The 12,848-nt window shown below is 44.4% G+C and overlaps 1 protein-coding gene across 8 annotated transcripts in view; it reads left to right on the top strand.

The window, feature by feature from the left end:
- LOC106604445 (septin-6) overlaps positions 1 to 12,848 on the top strand; it is a 44,336-nt gene that overhangs the window by 23,612 nt on the left and 7,876 nt on the right. For 5 of the 8 annotated variants that reach the window (XM_045717997.2, XM_045718000.2, XM_045717996.2 and 2 more), the window contains exons 5-9: positions 534 to 695; positions 1,673 to 1,769; positions 2,722 to 2,890; positions 11,010 to 11,142; positions 11,330 to 11,520. In XM_045717997.2, coding sequence (XP_045573953.1) covers positions 534 to 695; positions 1,673 to 1,769; positions 2,722 to 2,890; positions 11,010 to 11,142; positions 11,330 to 11,520 — 752 coding nt within the window. Of the gene's footprint in view, positions 1 to 533; positions 696 to 1,672; positions 1,770 to 2,721; positions 2,891 to 11,009; positions 11,143 to 11,329; positions 11,521 to 12,672; positions 12,733 to 12,848 lie in introns of all 8 variants that reach the window. The other 3 variants (XR_006769841.2, XR_006769840.2, XR_006769839.2) reach the window with 1 other exon arrangement.

Below are 12,848 nucleotides of genomic sequence, written 5' to 3'. Positions count from 1 at the left end.
ACAGGGAAAATGGCTTTTTAATCCAGGACTAGGCTTAATCTGTATCTGGGAAACAAACCCTTAATGTGTGGTGCTGAGAGGTTTTGGATCAAATGATTATAGGATTATCTTGATCTACATTGTTTTCATGGGCTCTGATTTGAAAGTAGAGCCAATTTAGTTTCAGTAGTTTTTTTGTCCTGCTGAAAGCAGAGGGTTGTAAAATTGCATTTGACATGAGCCTCAAAGCTGTTCCTTATTTAGCTACATCCCAATGTGTGGGCCTTATTTGTTCACACCTTGTCACTGTCAGACCATCATAACAATCCTACATCTGCTCTGCTCCCTAGTTGCTAGCATGCACTTTGTACTAAATATTGTAATTCTGATTTTAAAACTTGATGCAAGTCTGTAAAAAACTAACAAATGAATGCCTGTGTTTTTTGTATGTATTTTGAATGATTGTTTTGTCTATGTGCCTGCACATATCATTTCCTCATTAGCGGATAGCCTAATAACATTTTCTGATGTAATTTCTTCTCCTCAAACAACAGGTCAACATCATCCCCATCATCGCCAAATCAGACGCCATCTCCAAAAGCGAGCTGACCAAGTTCAAGATCAAGATCACCAGTGAGCTGGTCAGCAACGGTGTTCTGATCTACCAGTTCCCCATCGACGACGAGACGGTGGCAGAGATCAACTCCACCATGAACGTAAGATAACCCTTCTCTGATGCTGCTCATTTTAGTTCAGCAGCATTTCAACAAGTTATACAGACTTACTAGTTATAGTTGAGAAGTATGAGAGTGACTGACACGGTTTGGTTAGGAAGAAATATCAATTGAATACGATAGTTGATGTTTTCATGGAAGATTGTTTTTGTGAGGCCAAGTAATACAATATACGTACAATATAGTGGACACAATCATTACAGGAGTAGATATAGTTGTGTATCTGTACCCCTCGAGTGAGTTTCCCTTCACTATGAGTTCTGAGTCATGTATTCTGTTCATTCCCAGAACATTGAAACAGCAGCACTAGAGCAGGATACGAGCACCATCTGTGTCCAGTCCTCCTCCTCCACCAGTCCAGTACAGTGTATGACAATCAGCTAGCTCTTGCTACAGGAAGCTCTATGTGGGAAAGGGCCCCTGGCCGCTGACTAACGGGCCGGGGTTAAATGAGCAGACCATGAGGAGTGACATAAGCGAGTAGAGAATGCCAATGCTTCTGACTGAGCAGAACCCAGCTGATTTGCGTTAGTCAATTAGCTCTCAAGACTCTCGACCTCCTATCTCACGAAGACGCCACCACTCTGGCAGAAAGGTCACCCACTCCGATCATTGCAGTGAGAAGCCCTTGCTGTTGGATGAATGGAACGTGTATTAACTTGCAATCTAGACCTAACATGATTCACATCACTTGTAATTAACTTTGTGTTAGGTTCACTCTGCCAATTGTTTTGCCTGTCAAGAGATGTGCTCCAATTTATCCAAATCTAAACAAATCAAGTTATGTAATGGAGTGATAACATGGAATGGCAATTGCAGGAAGTGTCAATAGTGTGTGTGCTTGCATGATGTGTGTGTATTTGTGTGTGATATGTGTGTTGTGTTTGATAGAAAGAGAGAAAGGCAGAAAGAGGGACTCAGGTGTCACTGCACTAACGAGAATCCCTTCTGCGCCGCAGGCCCATTTGCCGTTCGCCGTGGTGGGAAGCACGGAGGAAGTGAAGATCGGCAACAAGATGGTGAAAGCGCGGCAGTACCCCTGGGGGACGGTACAGGGTAAGCTAGGTCACGTACAACGGGAAATGAGAGGGGGGGTCCTTCCATTTTTGGCCACCATTTCCCTCCCACTCATTCCGCCCCAACTCCCTAAACAACTACATTCATACCGTCAAGAGGGAAGCCATCACTGCTGCTTATGTAATCTCAATCAAGTTTGTCTATTTAACAATGCATGCGCCCACTCTTCCATAACTGTATGAGCTACAGCAGCGGTTGCTTGAGTCATGTCACAAATGTCTGAGGGTTCTATAGGATTGATTTATCTCAAACGAGTCAATAATGCTTGAAAAGTGGTAGGTCATGAAACCTGTGAGCATTATCAGGGTAAGTCACTGATTTACCATAGGAATACAGATGTGAAACATCTCGTATTCTCAGTATATCAAATGATAAGATATTCGAATTATATGACACTTCCTCCGTATTCCCACACCTTATCACCTGTCAATTTGTTATTTGGTTCAGTATGGTGTACTCATATGTATGTCAGTTTAGGCTGTGTGTCGATAGGTGGGGGGTTGTGTGAACTAGACCTAGCCCTGCCCAGCACATGGAACATATATACGAGGCTGAGGCTGTCTCAGACATTGAGTACGGTGCTCTCCTCCGTTCACTGTATGGTTCACTCTGATGGTGCACATGATGCCAGGGGCCCTCCGCTAGATTCTAAAACCAGAAATGAACCCTCCATAGGGCATGAATGGAGATGTGCACATTTGTTATTAGTGTTCACTGAGTATTACACATGCCTGCACATTTCAATCGCAGTTAAATCAGAAATGTGTTTAAAACAAGCAATTATGTGAGTTGTGAATGTGTGGTTCTGGTCTTTTACAATGGCTGTTGTTTGTTCAATTTGTAGTGGTTAATGGATTGACCCACGCTGTGTGTGTGTGTGTGTGTGTGTGTGTGTGTGTGTGTGTGTGTGTGTGTGTGTGTGTGTCGGCAGTGGAGAATGAGAACCACTGTGACTTTGTGAAGCTGAGAGAGATGCTAATCAGGGTGAACATGGAGGATCTTAGAGAGCAGACTCACACCAGACACTACGAGCTCTACCGTCGCTGCAAGCTGGAGGAGATGGGCTTCAAGGACACAGACCCTGACTGCAAACCTTTCAGGTGAGGCTGCTTCTCTTCATATTTCCTCCTTACTTCCTGTTTCCTCTTAACTCTCTACATCCCTCAGAGACTGCGTCCCGATTCTCCACCCTGCTGCACACTCCTTGTCATGGATTTAACAATGGTGTAAACTCCCTCCACAGGGAAACCTTTTGTCTGGTTATTTATTTTCTTTAGCCACAGAACCCCTAGCAATAATAATTAGAGCTCATGGCTCAATCCGGGGCATAGAGATTGGTGGAGATCAACATGTGACATCATTGTATGCAGATTACATTTTACTTTATTGATCTGAACCAGAACATTCTCTGACATGCCTTTTATTACTGTTGGACACATGGTGCTGTGTCCAGATTCAAAGTAAATTGGGAGAACTGAAATAATGCCCATTTGTAATCATGACTTCTCAAGCTTAGAATGTACATCTAAGTGGAAATAGACAGACATATGACATCCCTGGGTGTACTGATACCATGCAGTCTGGAGGAGGCATATAAAATCAATGACTCTCCTTTAATAGATAGGTTGAATCCGATGTTCAGAGATGGAGATCTCTATGATGGGTAGGGTCAACATAATCAAAATGAATATATTAATAAGTTTGATGTATTTATTCCAGGCCCTGCCAGGTTCAATTCCATCTAACTTTTTTTTAATAAAATGGCCTGCTCTCCAACTTTATTTGGAATGGAAAGACCTCAAGAGTCAAATTGACTGTTTAATACTTCCTCTATAAAACTGGAGGTCTTGGACTACCTCATAGGATAATGTATTACTGGGCTGTACAACTGCTTTCACTTAAATAATGGAAATCAGTCTATCCTTGTGCATGGAGGAGTATCGAAGCCATACATGTAATACGTTATGATCTAAAATATATTCACTACTAAAAACAGACACTCCAATGATTCTCAATTTCATTCATGTTTCGGAAAATGTACATTAATTCATGAGGTGGAAAGAACCAATATCGCCAGGCACCCCTATTTGGAATAACCCCACCTTACCTCCAGTGTTTAATGATAACACCTTTAATGATAACACCTCCTTGTTCCAAAGTGGCATTATGAATTTTGAACATGAATCTCTAATGATTCAATCAATTACAAGAAAGATTTGGATTATCCACGGCCGGTTTCTTTTAAATTAATCCATTCAGAAATCTTATTCAATCACTTCAACTGAATCTGGATGAACCGACGGCTTCTAGCATATAAAAAATACTGAAAGAGGCTGCTACGCTAAAGAAGTTGATTGCCAAGTTATATCAAGGGTTGATTTAAACTCTACCAGATGGTTCAGAACCTAGAAGGAAACCATCAGAAACAGATCTAAAGGAAGAAATTGAGGAGAACTATTGATCACAGATCTGTTCCAAGATGGCGTAGCAATCGGATGTCTGTTTGTCCTGTCACGTCCCATCCCATGTATATATTGTTTTCTTCGTATATATTTAATATTTTTAATCTCAATTTCCATCTACGGACTGAACATACTCTCCTGCAACCCTTCTCACCCAATGTGGTACAGATCTGCAATTGTTTTACACTTTAGAACTGGAACCCCCATCAGAATCTAGCCAGCTAACTAGCTAGTAGTCAGTTAGCCAGTGCTAGCGGTCATCACCGTTAACTCGGACATCAGCCAGCCTCAGCCCGGTCAATTCCTGCCAGTCTGCACAGTGCGATATCAACCCAGAGCATATCGGACTGCTTTTTCCCTACCACATCTCCGGATTCCTACCGCAAGCTCTGAACCTTTACAATGGATCATCGCAGCTAGCTAGCTGCTATCCGAGTGGCTACTCATGGCTAACGTCTCTGTCCCGAAGCAAGCACCAGTTAGCCTGGAGCTAGCCTCAAGCTAGGCCCTTCAGCCAATTCTTGGGCTACAATACCTATTTTGCCAATTGGCCTGGACCCTTTTACTGCCGACACGGAGCCCCACCGATCCATCACGACTGGTCTACCGACGTAACCGTCCGAGGGGGTCTCAACAGGCTATTCTGTTACGATGTCGCCAAAGAACCATCTGCTAGCCCCGGTCCGCTAGCTTTTCTGAACAATGTGTCCCCTGCTCGCCTAGCGTAGTAGTGACTACAGAACGGCACCCTGACTCACCTATTGCTGCTCCTTTGACCCTATGATCACTCGGCTACACAGCTGATGCCCCTTGGACTGTTTCAATAACACGGTACCTCATTTTGTTTACCTGTCGGCCCCAGCCTTAAACTCAGGTCCTGTATGTACCTAACTAACCCGCTCTGCCCATTCATCACCATTTACCCGTTGTTGTCTTAGCTCTCCTGATCAACACCTATGTTTGCTTTATGCCTCTCTCTAATGTCAATATGCCTTGTCTACTGCTGCCTTGGCTAGTTCATACTGTTTTATTTCACTGTAGAGCCCTCAGTCCTGCTCAAAATGCCTTAGATAGCTCTTTTCTCCCACCCCACGCACATGCGGAGACCTCACCTGGCTTAACTGGTGCCTCCAGAGATGAAACCTCTCTCATCATCACTCAACACCTAGGTTTACCTCCACTGTACTCACATCCTACCATACCATTGTCTCTACATTATGCCCTGAATCTATTCTGCCACGCCCAGAAATCTGCTCCTTTTATTCTCTGTCCTCAACGCACTAGACGACCAGTTCTTAAAGCCTTTAGCCGTACCCTTATCATACTCCTTCTCTTTTCCTCTGGTGATGTAGAGGTTAACCCAGGCCCTGTAGCCTCCAGTTTGCCTCCTATTTCCCAGGCGCTATCTTTTGTTGACTTCTGTAACCGTAAAAGCCATGGTTTCATGCATGTTAACATTAGAAGCCTCCTCCCTAAGTTTGTTTTATTCACTGCTTTAGCACACTCCACCAACCCTGATGTCCTAGCCGTGTCTCAATCCTGGCTTAGGAAGGCCACCAGAAATTCTGAAATTTCCATCCCAAACTACAACATTTTCCGCCAAGATATGGAGTTGCAATCTACTGCAGAGATAGCCTGTAGAGTTCTGTCATGCTATCCAGGTCTGTGCCCAAACAGTTCGAGCTTCTACTTTTAAAAATCCATTTTTCCAGAAATACGTTTCTCACTGTTGCCGCTTGTTATCAACCCCCCTCAGCCCCCAGCTGTGCCCTGGACACCATATGTGAATTAATTGCCCCCCATTTATCTTCAGAGTTTGTACTGTTAGGTGACCTAAACTGGGATATGCTTAACACCCCGGCTGTCCTACAATCTAAGCTAGATGCCCTCAATCTCACACAAATAACCAAGGAACCTACCAGGTACAACTCTAAATCCGTAAACAAGGGCACCCTCATAGATATCATCCCTGCTGTCTTCAACCAGGATCTCAGCGATCACTGCCTCATTGCCTGCGTCCGTAATGGGTCCGCGATCAAACGACCACCCCTCATCACTGTCAAACGCTCCCTAAAACACTTCAGCGAGCAGACCTTTCTAATCGACCTGGCCCGGGTATCCTGGAAGGATATTGACCTCATTCTGTCAGTAGAGGATGCCTTCTTATTCTTTAAAATTGCTTTCCTCACCATCTTAAATAAGCATGCCCCATTCAAAAAATGTAGAACTAAGAATAGATATAGCCCTTGGTTCACTCCAGACTTGATTGCCCTTGACCAGTACAAAAACATCCTGTTACGTACTGCATTAGCATCGAATAGCCCCCGCGATATGCAACTTTTCAGGGAAGTTAGGAACCAATATACACAGGCAGTTAGGAAAGCAAAGGCTAGATTTTTCAAACAGAAATTTGCATCCTGTAGGACAAACTCCAAAATGTTCTGAGACACTGTAAATTCCATGGAGAATAAGAGCACCTCCTCCCAGCTGTCCACTGCACTGAGGCTAGGAAACACTGTCACCACCGATAAATCTACGATTATTTCAATAAGCATTTTTCTACGGATGGCCTTGCTTTCCACTTGGCTACCCCTACCCCGGTCAACAGCTCTGCACCCCCCACAGCAACTTGCCCAAGCCTCCCCCATTTCTCCTTCACCCAAATCCAGATAGCTGATGTTCTGAAAGTGCCGCAAAATCTGGACCCCTACAAATCAGCTGGGCTAGACAATCTGGACCATCTCTTTCTAAAATTATTCGCCGCAATTGTTGCAACCCCTATTACTAGCCTGTTCAACCTCTCTTTCGTATCGTCTGAGATCCCAAAAGATTGGAAAGCTGCTGCGGTCATCCCCCTCTTCAAAGGGGGAGACACTCTAGACCCAAACTGTTACAGACCTATATCTATCCTACCCTGCCTTTCTAAAGTCTTTGAAAGCCAAGTTAACAAACATATCACCGACCATTTTGAATCCCACCGTATCTTCTCTGCTATGCAATCTGGTTTCCGAGCGGGTCATGGGTGCACCTCAGCCACGCTCAAGATCCAAAACGATATCATAACCGCCATTGATAAATGACAATACTGTGCAGCTGTCTTCATCGACCTGGCCGAGGCTTTCGACTCTGTCAATCACCGCATTCTTATCGGCAGACTCAACAGCCTTGGTTTCTCAAATGACTGCCTCGCCTGGTTCACCAATTACTTCTCAGATAGGGTTCAGTGTGTCAAATCGGAGGGCCTGTTGTCCGGACCTCTGGCAGTCTCTATGGAGGTGTGCTCTTCATGCATGCATGCTCTTCAACCGATTGCTGCCCGCACCCACCTGCCCGTCTAGCATCACTACTCTGGACAGTTCTGACTTAGAATATGTGGACAACTACAAATACCTAGGTGTCTGGTTAGACTGTATACTCTCCTTCCAGACTCACATTAAGCATCTCCAATCAAACATTTAATCTTGAATCGGCTTCCTATTTCGCAACAAAGCATCCTTCACTCATGCTGCCAAACATACCCTCGTAAAACTGACTATCCTACCGATCCTTGACTTTGGCGATGTCATTTACAGAATAGCCTCCAACACTCTACTCAGCAAATTGGATGTAGTCTATCACAGTGCCATCCGTTTTGTCACCAAAGCCCCATATACTACCCACCACTGCGACCTGTATGCTCTCATTGGCTGGCCCTCGCTTCATATTCGTCGCCAAACCCACTGGCTCCAGGTCATCTATAAGTCTTTGCTAGGTAAAGCCATAGCAGCACCCACCCGTAGCACGTGCTCCAGCAGGTATATTTCACTGGTCATCCCCAAAGCCAACTCCTCGTTTGGCCGCCGTTCCTTCCAGTTGTCTGCTGCCAATGACTGTAACGAATTGCAAAAATCACTGAAGCTGGAGACTCATTCCTCCCTCACTAACTTTAAGCACCAGCTGTCAGAGCAGCTTACCGATCATTGCACCTGTACACAGCCCATCTGTAAATAGCCCATCCAACTACCTCATCCCCATATTGTTATTTATTTTAAAAAATGGCACTTTTGCATCCCAGTATGTCTACGTGCACATTCATCTTCTGCACATCTATCACTCTAGTGTTTAATTACTAAATTGTAATTATTTTGCCACTATGGCCTATTTATTGCCTTACCTCCCTAATTTTACTACATTTGCACACACTGTATATAGATTTTTCTATTGTGTTATTGACTGTTCGTTTGTTTATTCCATGTGTAATTATGTGTTGTTGTTTGTGTCGCACTGCTTTGCTTTATCTTGGCCAGGTCGCAGTTGTAAATGACAACTTGTTCTCAACTGGCCTACCTGGTTAAATAAAGGTGAAATAAAACAAATATGTGAAAATGTTTATACCTGCTCCTACATCGGTAGACATAAACTACTGCAATTTAATATAATTCATGAACTTACTTCACTCCTGCCAGAATGCATATTAAGCACCTAAAAATGTCACATCTCTGTTGGAGATGCACAAAGGAACCATATTACATATGCTGTGGTCCTGTAGTAAACTGCCAATGTATGTGCTATCATTTCATTGTGTTTAGTAATTTATATCCATCCATCTCTACGATTATGTCTGTTGGGAAATGTAAATATTGGTGATCAATATCAGAGGAAGTTTTGTAATCTAGGTCTAATTGCTGCAAAAAAAATGGAAAGCCATCAATTGGAAAGCCTTGTATTCACCCTCAATAACAAACAGGAGGACTGAACTATCTAGCTACAATCCCATAAGACTATATACACTGCTCAAAAAAATAAAGGGAACACTTAAACAACACAATGTAACTCCAAGTCAATCACACTTCTGTGAAATCAAACTGTCCACTTAGGAAGCAACACTGATTGACAATAAATTTCACATGCTGTTGTGCAAATGGAATAGACAACAGGTGGAAATTATAGGCAATTAGCAAGACACCCCCAATAAAGGAGTGGTTCTGCAGGTGGGGACCACAGACCACTTCTCAGTTCCAATGCTTCCTGGCTGATGTTTTGGTCACTTTTGAATGCTGGCGGTGTTTTCACTCTAGTGGTAGCATGAGACGGAGTCTACAACCCACACAAGTGGCTCAGGTAGTGCAGCTCATCCAGGATGGCACATCAATGCGAGCTGTGGCAAGAAGGTTTGCTGTGTCTGTCAGCGTAGTGTCCAGAGCATGGAGGCGCTACCAGGAGACAGGCCAGTACATCAGGAGACGTGGAGGAGGCCGTAGGAGGGCAACAACCCAGCAGCAGGACCGCTACCTCCGCCTTTGTGCAAGGAGGAGCAGGAGAAGCACTGCCAGAGCCCTGCAAAATGACCTCCAGCAGGCCACAAATGTGCATGTGTCTGCTCAAACGATCAGAAACAGACTCCATGAGGGTGGTATGAGGGCCCGACGTCCACAGGTGGGGGTTGTGCTTACAGCCCAACACCGTGTAGGCCTTTTGGCATTTGCCAGAGAACACCAAGATTGGCAAATTCGCCACTGGCGCCCTATGCTCTTCACAGATGAAAGCATGTTCACACTGAACACGTGACAGACGTGACAGAGTCTGGAGACGCCGTGGAGAACGTTCTGCTGCCTGCAACATCCTCCAGCATGACCGGTTTGGCGGTGGGTCAGTCATGGTGTGGGGTGACATTTCTTTGGGGGGCCGCACAGCCCTCCATGTGCTCGCCAGAGGTAGCCTGACTGCCATTAGGTACCGAGATGAGATCCTCAGACCCCTTGTGAGACCATATGCTGGTGCGGTTGGCCCTGGGTTCCTCCTAATGCAAGACAATGCTAGACCTCATGTGGCTGGAGTGTGTCAGCAGTTCCTGCAAGAGGAAGGCATTGATGCTATGGACTGGCCCACCCGTTCCCCAGACCTGAATCCAATTGAGCACATCTGGGACATCATGTCTCGCTCCATCCACCAACGCCACGTTGCACCACAGACTGTCCTGGAGTTGGCGGATGCTTTAGTCCAGGTCTGGGAGGAGATCCCTCAGGAGACCATCCGCCACCTCATCAGGAGCATGCCCAGGCGTTGTAGGGAGGTCATACAGGCACGTGGAGGCCACACACACTACTGAGCCTCATTTTGACTTGTTTTAAGGACATTACATCAAAGTTGGATCAGCCTGTAGTGTGGTTTTCCACTTTAATTTTGAGTGTGACTCCAAATCCAGACCTCCATGGGTTGATAAATTGGATTTCCATTGATTTATTTTTGTGTGATTTTGTTGTCAGCACATTCAACTATGTAAAGAAAAAAGTATTTAATAAGATTATTTCTTTCATTCAGATCTAGGATGTGTTGTTTAAGTGTTCCCTTTATTTTTTTGAGCAGTGTATTATGAAATGAAACATAAACCAGGCATGTTTGACCGAATTTGGAAAATATATGTTGACCACCTTAAAGAATGCTTTATTTTTGTGTTGTAGTCTTGTAGAAAAACATTTTTTTTTTCATATATATATTTTTTAAATTAAGGAACTCCCTCCAGCCAATTCCTAACATAATTCCAATACTTTGAACTCCATGGCGAGGAGTGTGCCAGAGCACTCTTTAGAAGGGTGAAGGAACGGGAAGCACCACTTTCCACTTTCTACCACCCCCTTCGTTAATCACAACCACTTTTATCATTTTGATTTTAATGACAGTCTGCTCTATTCCACTGTAATGATAGACATAGTACTAACGTATATGACTCATTTGTATGGCATCATTTATGTCTTTCCTCTTTCTGTGTGGACCCCAGTCTGCAGGAGACGTACGAGGCCAAGAGGAATGAGTTCATGGGAGACCTGCAGAAGAAAGAGGAAGAGATGAGGCAAATGTTCGTCCAGCGAGTCAAGGAAAAGGAGGCTGAGCTGAAGGAGGCCGAGAAAGAGGTTTGTGTATGTGTGTACACAGGAAGGTTTCTCCGTTACTAGTTAACGCTTTAATTCTGCCACGTCATCACCAATCCTACCAACCTAAGAAGAACTAGGGTTACATGTGCGACATCTCTGTTTGCTACAGATATCACACCTAAATGAGTTTCTATCTGAGACGTAAGTCTTCTCCCTCGCCACACAGCTGCACGAGAAGTTTGACCGGCTCAAGAAGCTGCACCAGGATGAGAAGAAGAAGCTGGAGGACAAGAAGAAATCCCTGGATGACGAGCTCAATGGCTTCAAGCAGAAAAAGACGGCCGCTGAGCTCCTGCAGTCCCAGGCTCTGCAGGCAGGGGGCTCCACCACACTCAAGAGGGACAAGGAGAGGAAAAAGTAAGTGTCTCCTGCGTTCACCTCCCTACTACTCACACAGCAGGCAGTGTTCAGGGTCGTGTTCATTAGGCACCACAACAGAAGAGAACAGACTGAAACAGGGAAGGACTACCTGGACCTGTCAAATGAGAAACGCTCATTTTCATGTTTAGTTCGAAACGTTTTAACATGGTTCATTTTGCCTGCCTTAATGAACACGACCCAGCTATACTTGAGGATTCCTTAGGGATACTAGACTGGAGCAGTCTGATCTAGGAGGATCAAAGATCAACTGGATAAATTGTGACTGTAGTGTTTTCCCTAGATTGTTTTCCAGGCTGAGCGCAAAGGCCCCCAAATCAACATTCAGGGCCTCATTAACCAAAATGAGGGGTGCCCCGCCTATACAATAATAGGGGAACACTGGGTCATTCATTCCACTTAGAATAGGTGCCATCCAAAATGATATAATACTGTCCTTCCCTATCCACGCATGTGTATTTGGTGATACAGATGGTGGGATGGACTGATCAAAATAGAAATGTGATTTAATTCTGTGCTGTATGTATGTAGACCACTGTACTGTATGCTGTTGTTGCATCACCGCACCTCAGATATGAAGAAGCCTGGCACACACCACACCTAGAAAAACGACAAACCCCTTATCGAAGCTTTCATTTGCCTTGTGTCGATGCATTTCCAGGAACTCTTTGCCTGACCGTTAATGTCACTGAGCACTGAGTGGTTTCTCTCCCCAGTCTAATGGATGAGTGATAATCAACGAAACTGACTGATTACTTTGAAATGGGGGAGCAATAGATGTCGGGATGCTTAGCTTAACAGTCCTGCAAGCCTTTGCTCTTATTCCTTTATAACTATAGTATAGAGGGGGACTTGCTATTCTTCTACAGAGTAGAGTACTATATCTAGTAATATCCTAAACCAGATGTAAACCAGATGAATCTAAATTAGACTTGGTATTACAGGAATCTGTATTGACCCTAGACTAGGGACACTGCTGGTATAGGCCTATATCCCATAGGAATGTTGGTTGTCATTTTTACAGCTGGTTTTATCTGTAGTATAGGGCTGCAGTATTAGGGCCGTGGTGACAGAGTTGTTGTTGTCGTGGGTCCCTTCATGTTGGTAATCACTCCTGGTTGTGTATTCAAGCTGATGTGAGCCCTGTCACCGGACCCGTTAGAAAGAATGAAGACACTTGCACTGAGAAAGGTTCTTTTTTTATTCTAAATGATTTTCTTTACAGTTCTTCTGTCCTTTCTCTCCACTATCTCTGAACTCTGGACTTTTTCCCCCTGCCAGGCAGCTGTTTTTCCACCTCATACTTT

The sequence above is a fragment of the Salmo salar genome, chromosome 05 (genome assembly GCF_965601325.2).
Source record: "Salmo salar chromosome 05, fSalSal1, whole genome shotgun sequence".
Classification (NCBI taxonomy): Eukaryota; Metazoa; Chordata; class Actinopteri; order Salmoniformes; family Salmonidae; genus Salmo; species Salmo salar.
This window is presented reverse-complemented; position numbering and strand designations above follow the sequence as displayed.